The sequence below is a fragment of the Suncus etruscus genome, chromosome X (assembly GCF_024139225.1).
Source record: "Suncus etruscus isolate mSunEtr1 chromosome X, mSunEtr1.pri.cur, whole genome shotgun sequence".
NCBI classification, from domain to species: Eukaryota; Metazoa; Chordata; class Mammalia; order Eulipotyphla; family Soricidae; genus Suncus; species Suncus etruscus.
The window spans coordinates 70,055,568-70,077,552 of record NC_064868.1 but is presented as its reverse complement, the minus strand read 5'-3'; the positions used below and the strand labels follow the sequence as shown (position 1 = coordinate 70,077,552).

Here is a 21,985-nt window from a genome sequence, read left to right as displayed (position 1 = left end):
AGGTTCTTATGACACCCTAATGACAGTGAAACAACAACTTGATTTAAGGACAGGTTGTACTACCTCACCACCTAACAGTGAGATGAAATCAGAAGATGCTCTGTTCTAGAAACTATGCAAAACCCAAGATCTCTAATTACAGAAGACTGACTACGACAACCAAGCAGAACTTTTCCTGGGACCAAAAAGAAAGACATTATCCCAGGCTTTGTCCTAGGATCTGTGCAAAAAAACAAGATCTCTAATTACATAAGTCTGACTATGACAATCACAGGAGAATTTTTCATGGGACCATAGTGAAAGTCCTTGGGATTGGACAACTAACATGCCCAGAGCCTGTTGTCGGACTTATGACAGTATGCTTCATGGGTAGAGACACCCTGTATCTCTTTATTTAAATTATTTTAAAGCCAGTCAAATTGAGCAGTGGAGGGTTATAACCCTGTATCTCTTAAGACAAAGGAATTTTCTTTCTAATTTCCCCCAACATTTACTGTGCCTATGCATAAAACCAACAAAAAATTAAAACCCCAGACCTTGCCACATCTGCCTTACCCTTTAAAGTAAAACCTTAGAACATGAATCATCTTCTGCCTCATATTTCTATGTCTTCCTACAAATTGAGAAAAGAAAAAAGTGGATAGGACCCAGGGGCCAAGTAGAACCAGGAACATTGAGTAAAAAAAAGAGGTCAGATCTATAAATACCTAAGCTAAAGTCAACAATAGAATCAAGAGACCCAAACTATAACAAGCTAAACACAAAATGGACCCGTTAGACTAGTAATCCAGGGGGTTAAGTGTGGAGATAGGGTATTCATGCTGGGAATTATGGTGGGAGTTCAAAACAGGTGGTGGGAATGGTCCTAATACACTGTCACTAAATGCCTGAAATACAACTGTAGAAGACTTGTAATTCACAATGGTTTCAATAAAAATTTTTAAAAAAGAAAAAAATGCATCCTATTAATATGTTATTGTTCATTCTAAAAAAATTCAAAGCATTTTTGGACCACACCCAGTGGTACTCAGGGGTTATTCCTGAACCTGCACTCAGAAATTGCTCCTAGCAGGCTTGGGGGACCATATGGATGCCAGGGATTGAACCCGAGTCCATTCTGGGCCAACTGCATGCAAGGCATACACCTACTGTTGTGCTATTGCTCCGGCCCCGCATTCTGTGGTTTATGTCATGATGCATTACCTATTTTTTATTTTTCATCATCCATTGCATACTATATAAAATGTGAAAAGTCCCAAATCATGTACAATTAATGAACCCTGAAATTAAAATGTGCTATGCTGCAAAAATAGTAATAAGATGATATGCCAAAATATTTTTTTATTTAAACACCTTGATTACATACATGATTGTGTTTGGGTTTCAGTCATAAAAGGAACACCACCCATCACCAGTGCAACATTCCCATCACCCAAGTCCCAAATCTCCCTCCTCCCCACCCAACCCCCGCCTGTACCCTAAACAGGCTCTACATTTCCCTCATACATTCTCAATATTAGGACAGTTCAAAATGTAGTTATTTCTCTAACTAAACTCATCACTCTTTGTGGTGAGCTTCCTGAGGTGAGCTGGAACTTCCAGCTCTTTTCTCTTTTGTGTCTGAAATTTATTATTGCAAGAATGTCTTTCATTTTTCTTAAAACCCATAGATGAGTGAGACCATTCTGCGTTTTTCTCTCTCTCTCTGACTTATTTCACTCAGCATAATAGATTCTGTGTACATCCATGTATAGGAAAATTTCATGACTTCATCCCTCCTGACAGCTGCATAATATTCCATTGTGTATATGTACCACAGTTTCTTTAGCCATTCGTCTGTTGAAGGGCATCTTGGTTGTTTCCAGAGTCTTGCTATGGTAAATAGAGCTGCAATGAATATAGGTGTAAGGAAGGGATTTTTGTATTGTATTTTTGTGTTCTTAGGGTATATTCCTAGGAGTGGTATAGCTGGATCGTATGGGAGCTCGATTTCCAGTTTTTGGAGGAATCTCCATATTGCTTTCCATAAAGGTTGAACTAGACGGCATTCCCACCAGCAGTGGATAAGGGTTCCTTTCTCTCCACATCCCCGCCAACACTGTTTATTCTCATTCTTTGTGATGTGTGCCATTCTCTGTGGTGTGAGGTGGTATCTCATTGTTGTTTTGATTTTCATCTCTCTGATGATTAGTGATGTGGAGCATTTCTTCCTGTGTCTTTTGGCCATTTGTATTGCTTCTTTGTCAAAGTGTCTGTTCATTTCTTCTCCCCATTTTTTGATGGGATTAGATGTTTTTTTCTTGTAAATTTCTGTCAGTGCCTTGTATATTTTGGAGATTAGCCCTTTGTCTGATGGGTATTGGGTGAATAGATTCTCCCACTCAGTGGGTGGCTCTTGTATCCTGGGCACTATTTCCTTTGAGGTGCAGAAGCTTCTCAACTTAATATATTCCCATCTGTTAATCTCTGTTTTCACTTGCTTGGAGAGTGCAGTTTCCTCCTTGAAGATGCCTGAAGTCTCAATGTCCTGGAGAGTTTTGCCTATGTGTTGTTCTATATATCTTATGGTTTGGGGTCGGATATCGAGGTCTTTAATCCATTTGGATTTTACCTTCGTACATGATGTTAGCTGGGGGTCTAAGTTCAATTTTTTGCAAGTGGCTAGCCAGTTGTGCCAACACCACTTGTTGAAGAGGCTTTCCTTGCTCCATTTAGGATTTCCTGCTCCTTTATCAAAAATTAGGTGATTGTATGTCTGGGGAACATTTTCTGAGTATTCAAGCCTATTCCACTGATCTGAGGGTCTGTACTTATTCCAATACCATGCTGTTTTGATAACTATTGCTTTGTAGTACAGTTTAAAGTTGGGGAAAGTAATTCCTCCCATATTCTTTTTCCCAATGATTGCTTTAGCTATTCGAGGGTGTTTATTGTTCCAAACAAATTTCAAAAGTGCCTGATCCACTTCTTTGAAGAATGTCATAGGTATCTTTAGAGGGATAGCGTTGAATCTGTATAACGCCTTGGGGAGTATTGCCATTTTGATGATGTTAATCCTGCCAATCCATGAGCAGGGTATGTGTTTCCATTTCCGCGTGTCCTCTCTTATTTCTTGGAGCAGAGTTTTATAGTTTTCTTTGTATAGGTCTTTCACATTTTTAGTCAAGTTGATTCCAAGATATTTGAGTTTGTGTGGCACTATTGTGAATGGGGTTGTTTTCTTAATGTCTATTTCTTCCTTATTACTATTGGTGTATAGAAAGGCCATTGATTTTTGTATGCCAAAATATTTTAATTCAGATGATACTATATTGTAAATGAAGCTGCTAAGGTCAGATCCCAAGATGTAAAAGTCACTTGTGAGGTCATATCTCAGGTGAGTAGAGCACAAAGAAACATCCATGAGCCACTTTAGGAGAGTAACTCCATTTATTGTAGGTAGGAAATGGATATTTATATTAGGGGAGAGTAAGGTTGGACTGTCAGCCAATTGGGTAGGACATGCCCTGGGCCTCCTTGAGCACCACTGGAGGTGGGCCCATTAAACAATAAAAATAATTTAGGTTCAGAAATATAAAGTTAGCCAAATGGAGGTTCTCCCGAGTCACACAGAGAAAGTGAGTTTGTTGATGAAAGATATATGGAAACTCAATTTGAGCCTCTTGAGTAATGAAGGGTATTCCAGTCTGTGTAGATTTATTTGATGTTGATCATGTGGTTCATTATCTCTAAACAGATAAGTGACGAAAACTAGTTTCTATGAAAAGTTTTAAGCCTTGAAACCCCTTCGAAAATAAATAGTTCACATACAAGTTCCATTTATTTCCCTGCAGGCACAAAGAAAGAAAATTAGTCACTGATATTTACCATGCTGATCCTCTACTTCGAATTCTTTACCAAGTAAATGTTCCCAGTGCCCTCCTGCACGTTAGCACAAAGGTGCCAGAGTCTCCAAGTAGCATTTCAACCAGAGAGTACCAAACGTTCAAGGGCTGAACAAGAGTACATTGGCAAAAATAATAGTTTTTCAACTAAACAAAATTTTATGAAATGGAAGTGAGTCATTATCTCCACATAATTGGAATTTGACATATAAAAATAATGCAGAAATATCTTATTACATATATTGCCTTATTAAATTTGTACAGGGCAATGGATGACCGCTGGGATTTGCTAAATCGCATTACATTCACACATTAAACATTTAACTGTACTATAATTTAGACTTAACTGTATTATAAGACAAAGTTGTTGACCAACAATATCAAGAGTTAAGCTATGAACAAGCTACCTTAGATAATACTATAAGGATAGTCTCTTTAAAACATAAAAGCCATAGAATGAATTTTACAAGGCAAACATTTTGACACTGTGGAGATAACAGACTTAAAATATGCAAAAAAGCAAAATAATAAGTTCTCTTGGTGAAATTAATTTATACAGAATCCCTGAACATGAAGAAAGTAAACTGATTTACCCGAATAAGTTTGGTGCATACTCTCCTTTCTTCTGGAAATTCCTTAAAAACAAAACAAAAAAGGAAGTGAGAGATACAGATTGGAAGTAAAATGCATGGCAAAAATGTAAAAAACTATACCGGCTTTTCACTGTCTAATTCATTTGATATGTTCTATTCCTATCCTCCTCTTGGATTCCTTTTTTATTTTCATAAAGGGGCCAGATATGGCTGTGGTCACCCTTACTCCTGAATCTGTGCTCAGGGATCACTCCTGGCAGTGCTCTGGTAACTATACGGATTACTGGGGATCAAATCTGGGTTAGCCAGGTACAAAGCAAGCACTTTCCCCACTGAACTATTGCTCTAGTACTAATGGATTTTTTTAAGATATTTTATTTTTAATGACTGAATTACTTATTCATGATATTGTTAATCATAGATTCATATGAAGCTAATTCTAAAACCATACCCAACACCAGAGTACCCACTTCTTTAAGTTCCCCAAGGATCACCTTTAGATCTTTTTTTGCCATTCCCTTTCAAATTCAGCTCTGTGGATCAACTATCCCATTCAGTTGCCTGTGATTCATAGTTGCTACCACATATGAGATCATTTGTTATCTATACCTTTACTTCTGACTAACTTAGTATGATACTTTTAATTTTTGGTTCCTTATGAATATGTTCTAAACTTTTATATTTCTCCCTAGTAGAATTAATAAAAGGAAAATAAAATCATAATGGCTAAAGTTAGCACCATATTACTAATCTATATACTCATTTTAATAAATCTATACTCAGGCACCTGGTTGAAGATAGAGGTATTAAGAGAATGCTTTCCTGGGGAAATGTACCTGTGTACAAGTGTCAAGGGTCACTCCTGACAGTGTTCAGAGGACCAGATGTGGTACCAGGGAATGGACTCAGGTTGACAAGTGCGATGGTAAATATTAAGTTCATTATTTAAAATAAATGCTTTATTAACTCTTTAGTCTATAAATATTGAATTCTTAATCAAAAGTAAGGCAGACTGAACACATTTATTCCCTAACTGGGTAGTACTGTATTTCACCAAGAAACCATCCTAAGCAACAACAGTTTTTATACATAAGAGAAAACTTTGTTTTTGGATTTTGGGCCACACCTGGTGACACTCAGGGGTTACTCCTGGCTTTGCGCCCAGAAATTGCTCCTGGCTTGGGAGACCATATGGGATGCCAGGGATCAAACCGCGGTCCATCCTATGTCAGCTACGTGCAAGGCAAACACCTTACTGCGGTGCCATTGCTCCGGCCCCCATAAGAGAAAACTTCTTATCAAATTATGTATAAGACATTGCATTTTTAAAGCTTGGAATTTTTAAGAGTTTTACATGTAGGCAGATTTCAATAATTTCATTTAAAATAAATGCCAATGGGAAATATAAACAAATACTTGTTAATTATCAACATTGGCATCATTTTTGAAACAACCTACTCATCTATTGATGGAAGAAGTATTCATTCATCCAAGATGTGATTATACATAGGCAACAGAACTACTCAGCTATAAAAAACCAAGATGAAATGTTGCCATTTAGCAACAATATAGATGAATTTTGAAGGTACTATTTAGTGGAATAATTCAAAGAAGGCCTAATACCATATTTTACGCATGTGTAATAAAGAAACAAGCAACATAACCTAAAAGCAAACTCTTAGTTTCTGAGGACAAAACTGAGGTTTCCACTGGGGAAATGGGATGGGGAATTGGTAAAACAGATAAAGGGGATTATTTATTTATATGGTGGCAGATGGATACTTTCTTGTAGGGATCATTATATACTACATACAGGTGTCAAAAATAATACTGTATGCCTGGAACCTATATATTACAATACAATGTTATCTTATGTTATCTTAATACAAATTAAAATACTAATTGGTGAAAATACTTCTAAAACACCATTCAGAATCCAACAGTACTGAACTAGTAGTTAATTATTTTCTATCCAAGAGTTTTGGATATGTTTTTATTTTGGCACAATACTGTCTCCTGTGACAGATTGTTGCTGATGCTGATCTGCTTAAACTATCTAGAAATGACTGTTTCTGAGTTCTTAGCTTCAGAAAACTAATCTACTCTTGGATCCTGTTTCAAGAAAAATCCAAAACGTGTACTTCACTGCTTCTTTTTCTTTTTTCCTTCTCCTTTATATCCCAATTAACTTTATTTCAGGGGTGGGGGTTAAAACAGTATCCCATATTATTTCCAATTTCCCCCAAACTGTTAAGAATTTATTCTACAAAGTCTGATTCTGATATTCTGCTAATGCACATAAAAAAAGTAAAAACAACTTCATGATTAGTTTCTGGCTGGCTCTGATCAAAAATGCATCCAAATGTGAGAAACTGAAATATTTAACTGAAAAGTTAAATATTAGGTTATGAATTCCATCTTTATTTTTCTAGTCCCAATTTCTCTTCTGAGCTCTAAGCCTCCACTTCAAAATACCTAATTATATTTTTTCTTGGATGTTAACAAGCTGTGCCAATTATAGTTAACAAACAACAACTCAGCATTCCCCACTAGATGGCAGCATTTACTCTCCAACTTTTCCCAGACATTGATAAATCACAGTTCTTGAAAGAAAGAAGGGTGGTGCAGCTGCAAACTGTGTTAAATTACTGGGAAACAATCATAAATTAAAAATGACCATAAGTATGCCGAATTATTATATAAGTTAATGGTTAAATGGAGTTTTAATTCTTAAAATTGTATGTATAAGCATGGTTTCATTTTGCATTACTTCATAAATGATGAAACTGTTACCACTACCCAGGTAATTAATACATGTGAAGACCTGAGATTCACACGCATTATAACATTTATAATGTAAAGGACAGAAAAAGCATATATATAAAAGGATTTATGCACACCACTATTCATAACACCACTTAGTACAATCACTTGGAATCAACCTACATGTCTAACATATAGGTGGATCACGAAAATGTGATACATATATACAATGGAATAATATATATCTGTAAGGAATGATGAAATCATGTAATCTGTTGTACCATGGATATAACTGGAAGATATTATGCTAAAGCAAGCAAGAAGAAGGATAAATACAGAATATCATTAATATGTGGTTTTTATAGTAAGTGCATGAAGAAATGCAATGGTTTAAATGTAAGTTGTATTGAACACCCTTGGCCCCCGAGGATAGTGAGGAGAAGGAAATATACTGAGCGGAGGAGGATAAAACAAATATAAAAGGATGGGGCCAGGGGCCAAGCGGTCTCAGGTGCATTGGTCAAGATAAAAAATAAAAAATAAGGATAGAGACCAAAAAGATAGCTCAGCTGTAGGGCATTTGCCTTGCATGTGGAAGACCCAGAACAGACTCAGGTTTGGAGAATATGGTCCCCCAAGCCTACCAGGAACAATTCCTGAGCACAGAGCCAGAAGTAACCCCTGAGAACTGCTGGGTGTGGCCCAAAACCAAAAGAAAAAAATCCCTGCCAAAGGCAAAAACAATGGAGTCAAGAGACCCAAACTTTAACAACCTAAACTTAAAAACAAAACAAAACAAAACAAAACAAAATGGGCCTGTTAAACTGGCAGGCTAGGGGGCAGGGTCTTGGTATGGTATAATCAGGACATCGATGGAGGGAGGTTGACACTGGTGGTGGATTGGCCCTTATTCACTGTATGTCTGAAACCAATCATGAAGAACTTATAAAATAACAATTATTTCTATACAATTGAATTGAATTTAAAAAGGTTTAAATGTACAACCCAATGAGGTTAATGCTATTAATACATTTAACAAACAATGTAATGAATCCCAACTAGTTTAAAGAGTTTGAGAGCAGGTGTACATGGCCAAAAAGGAAGCAACAACGTAGCATTCTTTCCAATGTAGCAAAATCTCCAACAAAAACTTAAAATATAGAATCCTGCTGGAGATTTTGTCAAATAGGATACAGAGGAGTCAAAATAACCTCTCCAGGGAAGAACCCTGAAATGGAGAAAACAAGCAGCTGAGCCTTAAAACAAAAGTGCAGGGCCATTTTTTTCATATTGATTTATATATTTTATTAAATCTTTACAATCAGTAATTAAAATCAAATACACAATTATGTATATGGATTATATAAACCCTACATTTGGAGAAATCTTAAGGCAAAAAACGAAGTCCAATCCTACTCAGAAAATACTGCAAAGAAAAACAAGGGATAATATAAAGCAAGATATTTAGGAGACTCAATAGCAGTGGGCTTAACCTTAGTGGCCTCTTGCAACCTTGATATCATTAATTTCATAATGCATGTCAAACTTAATGATACCATCTTTGGTTGTCTTCAAAATAGAAACAATCTGAGAGCAAATACCAGAACATTTTCAAGCTAAGGATACAGCATCCTGGTGTGGAGTTACATCTGTTTATCCCTAACTAAATATAGCATTTATCCCTGTCCACATCTGCCTGGTATAAAGTAACCCAAATAAACTGTTAAAGAGTAAGTAAACTGCCAGAGTGTAATCTGCATTTCCAAGACTACCCAAGCGACCAGCACTGTCATTCCAAATCCAAGGCTGTAGGCTCGCCATTTGCCCATCCTGGCATCCCTCTGTCCTCTTTTCTCAAATATTTTAATTTATATCTTCGATTTCCTGGATGTAAGGCCTTGTACTTTTTTCTCTCTTATAATATACCATCTAATAAATCATTAGATCAAACCAAGTAACAGTTTACATTTGAGCAAACTCAAATAACCCTGCATGGTTTGGAATATGACATGAAATGCAAATGTATTGCTAATAATCTTTAGTATAATCAATACTATAGATTAACATTATTAAACCACAAAATGCATAGAACAATGGAGAAACTATAGAAGTCAACTGTAGTTATGGATAGAGAAAGAGACTTAGTTATGGCTCCAAAGTGACTGAAATGCAAGGACTACAATGAAGACCTAAAATAAGCAATGCGTTAGCAACAGAAATCAAGGAGGCAATAGTGAGCGAAATTAAGCAATCACTAGATAAGGAATTCAACCAATTCAAAGAATTCATTCAGAAGATAAGAGAATCCATACAGCAAGAATTTAAAGAACTAAAGAAAACATTAAACAGGCACAGTAGCAGAAGCTCAAAGATGATGAATTATATAGACAAACTTGAAGACAAATCACAAGACAAACTACAAGTCAGCATTAATAAAGACTTCCAAAAAGAAACAAAAGTATTGGAAGAAAAGGTAAAGTACTTAATGAGCAAAGACAAGAAAAGTAATCTACAAATCATAGGAATATGGGGAGAGGAAAAAAGGAAAGGGGGTAGATGAAGTGGTGGGAGAGATATTAGCAAAGAAGTTCCCCCGTCTCTGGACAAATCCAAGAAGCAAAAACAGTGCCAAAAACATATAATAATCAAAAATGACAAAAAATAGAGATGAACTTCTCAAAGCAGTAAAGGAGAAGAAAAATCTTAAACAAGAACATAAGAATCATACCAATCTTCCACACACAACTGTCCGGACAAGAGTAGAATGATATGTTCAAATAACTGAATGAAAGATATTTCCAACCTAGAGTTCACTCTCCAACAAACCTCTAATTTATATGGGAGGGAGAGATGGATGAAAACATTCTCAGACAAAAAAGAACTTGCAACATTTTTGATAACCGAGCAGGGGTCTCAAACTCACGGCCCGCAAGTTGTTGCGGCCCTCCGTACAACATTTTGTGGCCTGCAGCCGGCCTTCAAATATCGCAGTATTCGCGATTATTCGCTTACCGAATAAAAATTGCATATTTGAAGGCCGGCCGCGGGCCACACAATGTTGTACGGAGGGCTGCATCAACTCATGGGCCGTGAGTTTTAGACTCCTGCCGGGTCTAAGTGAACTATGAAAGGTCTCATATACAAATAATGAATAACAGCAACAGCTCTATACAATATAATGGCACACCAGCTTTTTCTCTCAACAGTTTCCTTGAGTGTCAACAACTAAACTAGGGGTCCTCAAACTATGGCCCAAGGGCCACATGTAGCCCACAAAGTACATTTATCTGGCCCACCGGGTGTTTTTGCCAAAGAGATATACCCATAAAAGGCCTCTTTATTTAGTACAGTGAGTCTATCAGGATCTACAATTAATGAAGGATTGAAAAAATGGGAGACATTTGTAAAACCCCAAAAATAAACTTTCCTATTTTTCTGAGACACCCAATGAAAGCAATGATGCTCGTGATTCTGCACAACTTCTAATTTTTATTTGTGGGTCGAAAAACTATTTCAAAGTAACAAAAGAGCTTGTTGTACTGCAAAGCATCTAAGGAACAACTAAAGGAGAGGATATCTGGGCTGGAGCGATAGCACAGTGGTTAGGGTGTTTGCCTTGCATGCGGCTGACCTGGATGGATCCGGGTTCGATCCAGAGCATCCCATATGGTCCCCTGAGCCTGCCAGGAGTCATTTCTTAGCAAACAGCCTGGAGTAACACTGAGCGCTGCCAGGTATAGCCTCAACACCTCCTCCCTCCAAAGGAGAGGATATCTATGAAATGGTTTGCCAAATTGTGAATGGTTTGGAGCTGGTCTGGGCTAAACTACCTAGTATAACAACTGATGGTGCTCCTAGCATGATGGGGTCTAAGAAAGGAGTAATATCTCTCTTTAATGAAGGGATAGACAAACAACCATTCTCATCCAATAGCTATACACTGCCCCATCCACCGACAAGTGCTGTGTAGTAAATCACTGCGGTGGGACTTGTGGTATCTTGTGTTATCTTCATTAGAGCTAATAAACTAAACCACTGCCAATTTCAGGAATTGTTTCTTATTTACATTTTCTTTTTTAATATATATATTTAAGAAACATGATTACAAACATGTTTGTACTTTGTTTCAGTTTTATATATATAAATAAAAATTATATATATACAAAATTTTATAAATATATAGCACTTATATATATTTATATATTATATATTTGTAATATAAATATACATACAATTTATAAATATATATAAAAGAACAACCCCCTTCACCAGTGCAACATTCCCACCACCAAAGAAAGCCCTCCATCTCCCTCCTCCCCCACCCCTTGCCTGCATTCAAGACAGGCATTCTATTTCTCTCATTCACTACCATTGTCATGGTAGTTATCAGTATAGTCATTTCTCCAACTGAACTCACCACTCTTTGTGGCAAGCTTTATATCGTGGGTTGGACCTTCCAGCCCTCATCTCTATTGTCTCTGTGTATTATTACAATAATGTTTTTTATACTTTTCTTAAAACCCATAGATTATAGAGAGACTATTCTGTGTCTATCTCTCTCCTGACTTATTTCATTCAGCATAATAGGTTTCATGTCATTATCTCTCCTGATGGCTGCATAGTATTCCACTGTGTATATGTACTGCAGTTTCTTTAAACACTCATCTGTTGTCAGGCATCTGGGTTATTTCCAGATTCTGGCTATTATAAATAGTGCTACAATGACTATAGGTGTGCAGAAGGCATTTTTGTGTTGTGTTTTTGTGTTCTTAGTGTAATCCCTAAGTGCTAGATCATTTGATAATTCAATTTCCAGTTTTTTAAGGAATCTCCGTATTGTTTTCCATAAAGGCTGAACAAGACGGCATTCCCACAAGCAGTGAATGAGAGTTCCTTTCTTCCCACATCCCCGCCAGCAATGATTGTTCTTATTTTTTTGTGATGTGTGCCAGTCTCCATGGTGATTTTCAGGAACTTATGCATGAGTTAAATGTCAACTACGAAGATATTCTATACCACACAGAAGTCCATTAGCTGAGTTGAGTGAGAGTTTTGAAACATTTCTATGACCTACTTCCAAGGATTATAGCTACTTTGCTTTTATAAAAGTAAAGTACCAGAGCTCAATAATGCAGAATGAAAATGGCAACTCGCCTTTCTGACAGATGTAACAGAGTTACTCAACAGTTTTAGTGTGCAATTTCAAGGAAAGGGGAGATGGCAGAAAACTTCTTCCTTCACTTTTTTTATGAGGAAGCCTATTTTTACTTCAGATGCTTTTCACATGTGATTGTATATCACATATGAGCTGTAGGATTTACAAAGTGGAACTCGCTGAACTGCAGAATAGTGACTCTCTAAAACACACATTCAGGTCAAGGAACCTTCCTAATTTCTAAGCATCTCTTCCCTCTGAGATATACCCTAATCTCAGGAACCATGCACTCAAAATGGCAAACGTCTTTGGTAACACTTATGTCTGTGAACAGATTTATTTCCCAGAATGAAAAATCTGCAATCTCCAACCAGATATAGACTAAGATGCACACTTGTTATGACAAGCATTGACAAATTTGGAACTGGACAATGACCTCATTATCTCATTAGCCTAAAGCAGGCCCATACTTCCCACTGAAATACTGGTGACTTTGTTGATTTAACTTTGTTCTTAATTTTGAATATTGTATTTACTCCTTTTTTTACTTCAAAATAAAGTATATGCAGTGTGCCTAGGAACTTGTTCATACATTTTTAGAAATGATAGTCTGGTCCACCAAAGGTCTGAGGGACAGTGAACTGGCCCCCTATTTAAAAAGTTTGAGGACTCTTAGACTAAACACTCCCATCAAAAGGTGAAGAGTATATGGGAAACACAAAACAACCACTTTTGGCTTACAGTAAACATACTTAAAAATCTCAGGATAGACTAAGGCATAGACTAAAAAGATGGAGTACAATTAGAGAAGTCAATGGAAAACAAAGAAAGCTGGGACAGCCACACTTATATCAGATCAAATTGCATTTAACTGCAAGAAAGTAATTAGAGACAAGGATGACACTACTTATTGATTAGGGGAATGAAAGATTAACTCTGTTCAATATATTAATTACTGGGTCAGCAAAGTAGGTAAAACATTTGCTCACAAACCTAGAGAGTCATATGGGTGGAACCAGGATAGTAGTTGGAGAGTTCAACATGTCCTCTCGCCACTCAATAGATCCACTAAGCAGAACATTAGGAAGGACTAAGAGCCCTAAATGAGAAACTAGAAAAACTGGGGACAATAGATTTATAAAAGGTCTTTCATCCTCAGAAAGATGAATATTCATTCTTTAATTGTGCACACAGAACATTCACTAGAATATATCATATTCTAGGACATAAGACTAAATTGCAAAAATTAAAAAAACATAGAAATCAAACCAAGGGGGCCAGAGAGATAGCACAGTGGGAGGGTGTTTGCCTTGCACACAGCTGACTCAGGACAGAAGGTGGTTCGAAACCTGGCATCCCATATGGGATTGAAAGAAATTGACTGTAAAAAGAAGATGTTGAGAAACTTTAGTACCTGGAGACTGAATATGCTTCTTAATAACAGCAAGATCAAAGAGGAAATTAAGGAAAAAATTAATAGAATCCTTTTTTAAAAAAGAACTTTATTGACTTTGAAATCAGACCCAAATCTATAAAGTTCATTGAGAAAAAATAGGCAGAACACATCAAGACTTATAACTCAAAAAAGTCTCTGATGACGAAATGCCAATGATGACGGAATGCAAGAGTTATAGCATCAAACCTAAATAAATGGAACCATATCAAACTAAAAAGTTTCTGCATGGTGAAAGATACCCTGGTTAAAACTAGAAGACAGCTAATGGAATGGGAAAAATTTTTTGCACTCAACACATCAGATAAAGGATTGATTACTAGGATATATAAAGCACTCAGAAAGGTTAGTGTAACAAAACCTAATAAAGCCATAGAAAAATGGGGAGAAGAAATGAATAGATAATTCTCTGAGGAAGACCAACAATAGATGGCCAATAGACACATGAGAACATGATCATGATCACTCATTATTAGGGAGATCCAAATCAAGACAACAATGAGGTGCCACCTTACACCAATGAGGACGGCATACATCAAAAATAATGGGACAATTTCTGTTGGCGAGGATGTGGTAAGAAAGGAACTCTCATCCACTGCTGATGGGAATACTGCATTGTTACAACCCCTTTTGAAAACAGTATAGAGGGTGATCAGTAAACTCAAAATTGAGCTGCCTTATGATCCATTTCAAAAGCTCTTCACACCCCAAATGACAAATATTCTCCTCTAGTGCGAATGAAACATTCTATAGGTTAGACTACATATTGGGGATACAAAACAAATGTCAATGAAGTAATGAAGACTAAAATATCAAGGCCCAGGGTATAGCTCAGTGACGTAGGAATGCCTGCCATATAAATTTAAGATTATGGGTTCTATTGCCAGTGTGTGCTGAGCATGATCCTGGGAATTTCACTGTTTGTGATACCCAGCACTTCAAGAAACTTCTGGCCATACCACATCTGGTTATCTGTGTGAACAGAATAAAAAAGCGATGTGAGATGCCAGTAAGACCTAATAAAAATTTGCAAGCATCACAAGCAGGAAGTAAAAGCCCTGGCAAGCATATCTGTAAAAACATTATAGTAAAACTACAATTAAGAGTGTGACCCTTGGAGCTGGAACTTTCACAGCAAGGACAGCACTTGCCTTGCACACAGCCGACCCAGTTCGATCCCATATAGTCTCCTGAACCACTCAGAAATGTTTTATGAGTGCCGCCGGAGGTGGCCCCCCAAAAAATTAAAAAAAAACTCAGGGTTTTAAGAGTGTGACCCTTGGTAAATGCATGTTCAACCATCAAAACTAAAGATGTGCAACCATAAGCAAGCACTATGGCTGTGTGCGCAAGTACTCCAACCTTACGTGCAATATGCAGTGCATAAGACACTTGGTTGCAACAACAATAATAACACAACAAAGTGAATAGAAGGGGGATAATGATATCAAGTAACTCAGAATACACTGGAAAAAATCAATCAAAAAAAGAAATGATAGTAAGGGACAGAAGCAGAATAACTATACCAGAGGGGTGGGGAAAAATGGGGGACACTAGTGGTGAGAAAGTTGCACTGGTGAAAGGCAGTGTACAATCATTCTATGACTGAAACCCAACTATGAACATTTCAGTAACCACAGTGCTTAAATAAATTCTTAAAAAAGAAATATAGAAAATATTTAAAATATTTTAAACTAGAAATATCTAAACTAGATGCTATTAACTATTGGGTCAATGATGAAATCAAAGAGAAAACAAAAATCCAAAAAAATTGTAGCAAACAAAATTCAACTTATTAAAAAAGATAGTACATGGGCCAGAGTGATGGCACATGTTAGGGTGTTGGCCTTGCATACGGACGACCCAGGACAAACCTCGGTACAATCCCTGGAGTCCCATATGGTCCCCCAGGCCAGGAGCAATTTCTGAGCGCATAGCCAGGAGTAACCCCTGAGCATCACCGATGTGGCCCCAAAACAAAACAAAAGATAGTACAGGGCTGGAGCAATAGTACATTGAGTGGTAGGGTGTTTACCTTGCACTTAGCTGACGAGTCCCCATGGTCTGTATACGATGGGTCTATTAACTCTCCTATTTGAAATATCGTATTTATTTTATGGGAACTTCCATTCTTCTCCCAATTTTTTCTAAAGCCTGAACCATCTCCACTCAAGCAGAAGTTTCTCACTTTTCCATTTTATTGTATTCTATTTACAATAGCCTTCCTCTGCCTGAGTCCAAGTTATTGAAGCATAGTCATTTAGTTAACTTAGAACCACCAGAATCTATCACAATGCCCAAACATATATATACGTGTATGTGTGTTTCTTGCAATATACAACAAAAATGAAATTCATGGGATTTCCTATTTCTGATGCTATAGTTTTCAAAATAAAATCTAAAGATTATTTATTCTTACCTGTAGTAGAAAGGAAACAGTATAACAAAGTAGAGCAGGGTGATGAATTAAATTCAAACTATTTTTATATTCCAATAACCCAGCTATCATAAAAAGTTCAGGCTTAATATATGTTCCGTTCTCGAGTAGCTTGGATGTCCACAGGCAACCAACCATTACTGTTAAGTATTGATTAAATTCTTGATAAGTCTTGCTACTGAAATTGTGCTCCAAATTTGTCTATTGAGAAAGAAATAAAAGTCAATATCAATTATTTCCCCTTTTTCTTTGAATTTCCAAAAGATTATATATAAGTAAATTCAAATTTTAAGCAGTGGTGATTTAACACAAAAGTTTGTCATTCATACCTTTTTCAACAGCACTTTTTCCTTTGCAGACATCAAATTGTTATGATACCTAATGGGGGGAACAAATAGAATAAAACTTTAAAATTCATTAGAAATGTAAATATAAGCAAAGTGCAACTGTAATGTAAATATGTGCAAATATGTATTCAAATATCTAGTATTCTATAAAAGATTTTTATCCTTTTGTGATACATGGTCTTCAAAGAATTAAAAATCAATACACAAAAATGAGTTATATAGTAGAGATGCTATTTGACTGCAAATGAATTATACAGCAATAGAAAAAAATGAAGGGTTAGAAGGTACTGCTGGTAATGTGCTTGTTTAGTATGTAGATTCTGGCAATGCATATGATCCCTTACAAGTAGTGATGCCTGAGGGCAGATACAGGAATGAGCCAGGTATAAGCCCTGAACACCACCAGAAATCAGAAAAACTAAACTATATTTATGGTTTCATATTAAAATTACTAGTCTCAAAACAGTCGCTGATAGGTCTGGAGCAGTGGCGCAAGGGGTAGGGCATTTGCCTTGTACGAGCTAACCTAGGACAGACCACAGTTCGATCCCCTAGTATACCACATGGTCCCCCAAGCCAGGAGCGATTTCTGAGAGCATAGCCAGGAGTAACCCCTGAGCGTCACCTGGTGTAGCTCCAAAACAATCCCCTCAAACAGTCGTTGATATAAAATATTTTTTCTTAATGTGAATAAAACTGCAGAGTATATTATAGAAAAAAATTTTTAATGTAATTCGGGGCCGGGCGGTGGCGCTCGAGGTAAGGTGCCTGCCTTACCTGCGCTAGCCTAGGAGACGGACCGCGGTTCGATCCCCCGGCGTCCCATATGGTCCCCCAAGCCAGGAGCGACTTCTGAGCGCATAGCCAGGAGTAACCCCTGAGCGTCACCGGGTGTGGCCCAAAAACCAAAAAAAAAAAAAAAAATGTAATTCTTCACTTGCCTGAAAACTATTTTGTTCCTGTTTTGGGCCACACTTGTAGTGGAGTGTTCAGGAATTACTTTTGGCTCTGTGATGAGGGGATAACCTCTGGCAGTGTTCACAGTAAGTGTGGGGCCAGGAATCAAACGCACTCTTAACTAATTAGCTTTTTAAAAGCAGTATAAGTAGCTTGCTCTTCAAGCCTGTGTTCTCTTTTTAAAATGTACTCTGTGAGGGCCAAAGTGATAGCACAGATGTAAGGTGTTTGCCTTACACATGGCCAAAACAGGACGAACCTGGGTTCGATTCCCAGCATCCCATGGTTCCCCGAGCCTGCCAGGAGCGACTTCTGAGCACAGAGCCACGCGTAACCCCTGTGCCACGAGGCGTGATCCAAAACCAAAAAAGAAAAGTAAAGAAAGAACATGATTGAAACCCAACCACAATCATGTTTGTAATCAAGGTGTGTAAATAAAATATTAAAAAAATTAAAAAAAGAAAGAAGAAAAAATATATTTTGTGGACTGGAGTGACGGTGCAGTGGGTAGGGTGCTTGCCTTGCATAAGGTTGACCTGGCACTCCATCTGGTTTTCGTAACGAGTACTAAGTCATGAGCCCTTCTGGGTGTGGCCCCAAAACAACGAAATTAAAATGAAACAAAACACATTTCGTTTGCTATGTCTATGTGTATTTAATTCCTTTTTTTCCCTATGCTGGAGAAGCTTGTGCTATCTCTTGAACAGATATTTCCTGTCTTTTTCTCCCTTCACATCTTTCTAAATATGCTTTGTTCAATAAAAACTATTTGGCTCTGGGGCCAAAGATATACTATCTCTCAGGCCAGAGATAGTATAGTCAGTAGGGTGCTTGCCTTGCCAAAAGCTAACCCAAATTTGATCACTGGCATACCAAATGGTCTCAATATCCCCTCCAGGAGTGATAGAACTAGGCACAGGATCATGAGTAAGCCTGAGTACAGTTAGGTATGCCCCCCCCAAAACAAAAATCTTAGCTCCCACAATGAAATGATAAAAAATCAACTGCAATTGATCCATATTGGAAGTAAATCCCAAAAGAAAGTCCGATATCCATTCTTCACAAGGCTTAAGTAGAAAACTGGTAATTGTTTTATTATACTACAGTTGGAAAATCAAGACAGAATTGAGGTGTTGATTCATAAAACAGTACAAAAACTTTGTACCTGTGCATAATGTAACCTAGCTGGTTCAGGACACTGGCATCCATGCTTAAGAGTGCAGGATAGAAGACACCAGGAGGAAGTACCACCAACAGCGGAAGGTCATAATTTATAAATATGTCACATACCTTTGGGGAGAAATGGTATAATCAGCTTATAAGCTGTAACTCAGAACCCCTCAACTGAGTTTATATCAAAAAATAATCAGTATAAAATAAACAATAATAATTATTAGGGCTTGAACCTGCATGATTCATAAATAGGTAGCCACATGCTTGCTTAAAAATATATCTCACAAAACATCATCTTTTCCATTGAGAATTATTTCCTTATTGAAAATTTATTAAATGGTTATATCATCATTAAAACCTTTCATTTTGGGGAAAGAAAAGGAGAAAGCATATTTCTTTTTTTTCTTAAGTTCTCTAAATATTGATCTATTGTATCAGTTATCAACCTGTAAAACAAAAGAGAAAGGCTCTAACAAACACAACCAAAGTCAGCCAGATATTGGTAGAGGGAAGAATTTAGCACAAATTTCCTCAATATGCAATACTGTAGTTTAGACTGAATATGACAAAATACTAAAGGATCTGAATCAAAGGCTCTAGATGAGACATTCCCAAACACATTTCACTACCATCCCTTTTCAGACAATCATTACTAAGCAAACACCCTGTCCTTAGAAATCTTTCATAAGCAAACAAACAGAAAGCACTCATCATTACTCCCAGGACTACTAATTTTCCCCTTGACCAGTCCAGAGGAGATGATTTTACCCACTTGGGAAAATATTATACTGAAGAATAAGGTGGTCGAATGGTGTAAATGGAAAGCTGGAGAAACATTAAAGAACCTTCAGTTTTTGCCAGAGGCTGGGACTGTACATGGATGAAGTAACAGATTTGCAGATGCATATCTAAAACCAGAATCAAGCAACAAAATGTGTATTAAAGTGATTCCTGGACCAAGATAGCATCTTTTTTTTTTTGCTTTTCTTTATGAAAGTCAGTTATTCAAGTGAGAATACATTCAACTTCATAATGTGAAGCTTATTTTCATTATTTCATTCATTGGCTACCAAGGTCATAGTCAAACTTAGTGGTTATATATAATGTTTAAATAAAAAGCCAGTAGAGTGCTCGCTTTGGCAGCACATATACTAAAATTGGAACGATACAGAGAATATTAGCATGACCCCTGCGCAAGGATAACATGCAAATTCGTGAAGTGTTCCATATTTTTTTTGGAAAAAAAATCCAGTGACAACCATCACAAAAATCTAAGTATAAAATAGCAGATGTATTACCTTCTCATAGAAATCCAAAATAAAATGCAGTAAGAAAGTTCGGTTGCTTTCCAAGCGCATTGCAATGGTGGAAAGCCACCCTACATAGTGAATCAGTTCAGCCACAGAATTCATGGATCCATCTAAAGTTGTCTCTCTGCAATAAGAAACCATGACAATTGGCTCGATATTAACAAATCTTCACAATTTCCAATCTAAAATGGGAGAATATACAGCAGAAACATTAAGTAATTTTTTTCGTTCCTGAACTACATTAGGCAGTGCTTTTTGGGACACTTCTGGTGCTATTAGGGGACCATGCAGAGCCTGGGAAGAAATCTGGGGCTCCCACCTGCAAGGCTTGCATTCTAACCCTGAATTATCTCCCTAGTCCCAATGTATAAGTTTTTTAAAACCTAAATAGTTAATTATTAAACTTGACTTCATCTTGTAAGGCACTGTTTACATTACTTCATAGAATATCCTCAGCAACCCACTTTTACTAGTCAAAGTCAATATCAGAGAAATAAAAGATTAAGCTCCAGATAGATTTTATTGATATTGTCAAAGTCGAGGGACAAAGGAGATAGTAAATTAGTTCCTAGTAATTGATAAATATTGAACTTTAATATTCCTTACTACAAAAATCCTTGAGTAAAAGATATTTTTAAATGGCATTTTTAGTACGGCTGAAGAAAAGATTTTGTAAGAGGTGATATCAAAATTTCAGAATAGGGCTGAAAATTTGGCTCAGTGGCAGATGTATGACTTACAAGTAAATATTAAAATATATTCACTTCAGAGAAGTGTCTACCATTGAGGCAGGCTGGGGGTGAGGGTGGGAAATTGTCTGGCAATATACTGGTCAAGGGATGGGTGTTGGAACACTGTATGATCAAGACTATCAACAACTTTTTAATTCTGTATTTTCCAGTGATTTAATACAAAATTAAAATTTTTTTTCTTTTAAGCCTTACTGCTGAAACTGCCATCTTCTAGTAAATCACCAAATTGGCCAAGCGGAATGGAAAAATAAGGAATCATTCTATAGCACATGTATTGACTGGGTACATGTTGCCTGAGCACATGCTGCCTGCATCTCCCATCTAAATTTGTACTTTTCTATTTTCAAGCTGGGTTGCGTACCTGGGCTGTTTCCACCATTGAAGAAACTAGCTCTCTCTCTCTCTCTCTCTCTCTCTCTCTCTCTCTCTCTCTCTCTCTCTCTCTCTCTCTCTCTCTCTCTCTCTCTCTCTCTCGTGTGTTTCTCATTATCCTCCTTTTCTTATCCTCTCCCTCCTCTTCCTCAGTTTTTATATTTTTTAAAATATAAATCACTTTATGTTCTCTTGGTATTTTAGAAAACCCAAAGTTGTTTTGGCCACATATATGTGAATGTAAAAGAAAGGTAATAAAGTAGACATAAAAAGAATGTATACTGTTAAAAAGCAATGCCCCACAAATATTACCAAATACTTCCAACAATACAGAAAGAATACACAGTGTTATTAAGCGTGCAGTTGGAATCGCCATAAACCATAAAAGGTAAGAACCTTTCCAAGTAAATCAATATCTAGGGACTGGAAAGATAGTAAAGTGTAGAGGGTGTTTGCCTTGTTTATAGCCAACCCTGGTTACAGCTCTGGCATCATATAAGGTCCCCCAAGCACCTCCAAGGGGACCTGACAGAAGAGGCAGGAGTAATCCCTGAGCAATGCCAGGCATGGTTTCCCCAAAACCCCCCAAAAAAGATGAAACTAGAAAAATCATGGTAGTACTCAGCATTTGAAACACTCTAAAAAAACTGTTTACTAAAAGTATGAAAGAAAATTATTTTTAACAAAGGGAAACGAGTAAAAAAGATACATGTGTTTAACTGAAGAGCTAAACTGCTGCAGCAGGATAACACACTTCGTGAAAATCAGCAGAAAAGAAGTGAGTTACAT

At 37.0% G+C, this 21,985-nt stretch overlaps 1 protein-coding gene and 1 non-coding gene across 2 annotated transcripts in view; one reads left to right on the top strand and one right to left on the bottom strand.

Annotated features, from left to right (window-relative positions):
* Positions 1-3,728: 3,728 nt before the first annotated feature.
* Positions 3,729-21,985, bottom strand: part of CENPI (centromere protein I) — a 99,392-nt gene continuing 81,135 nt past the window's right edge. Inside the window, exons 18-23 of the mRNA XM_049766926.1 lie at positions 20,061-20,196; positions 18,755-18,879; positions 16,615-16,663; positions 16,268-16,486; positions 4,478-4,519; positions 3,729-3,827 (exon numbers count right to left, since the gene is read on the bottom strand). Of these exons, the coding sequence (XP_049622883.1) occupies positions 3,729-3,827; positions 4,478-4,519; positions 16,268-16,486; positions 16,615-16,663; positions 18,755-18,879; positions 20,061-20,196 (670 nt within the window). The remainder of the gene's footprint in view (positions 3,828-4,477; positions 4,520-16,267; positions 16,487-16,614; positions 16,664-18,754; positions 18,880-20,060; positions 20,197-21,985) is intronic.
* LOC126000193 (U6 spliceosomal RNA) lies at positions 19,890-19,996 on the top strand. Its single transcript, XR_007492554.1, has one exon. It is a non-coding gene; the product is annotated as a U6 spliceosomal RNA (small nuclear RNA).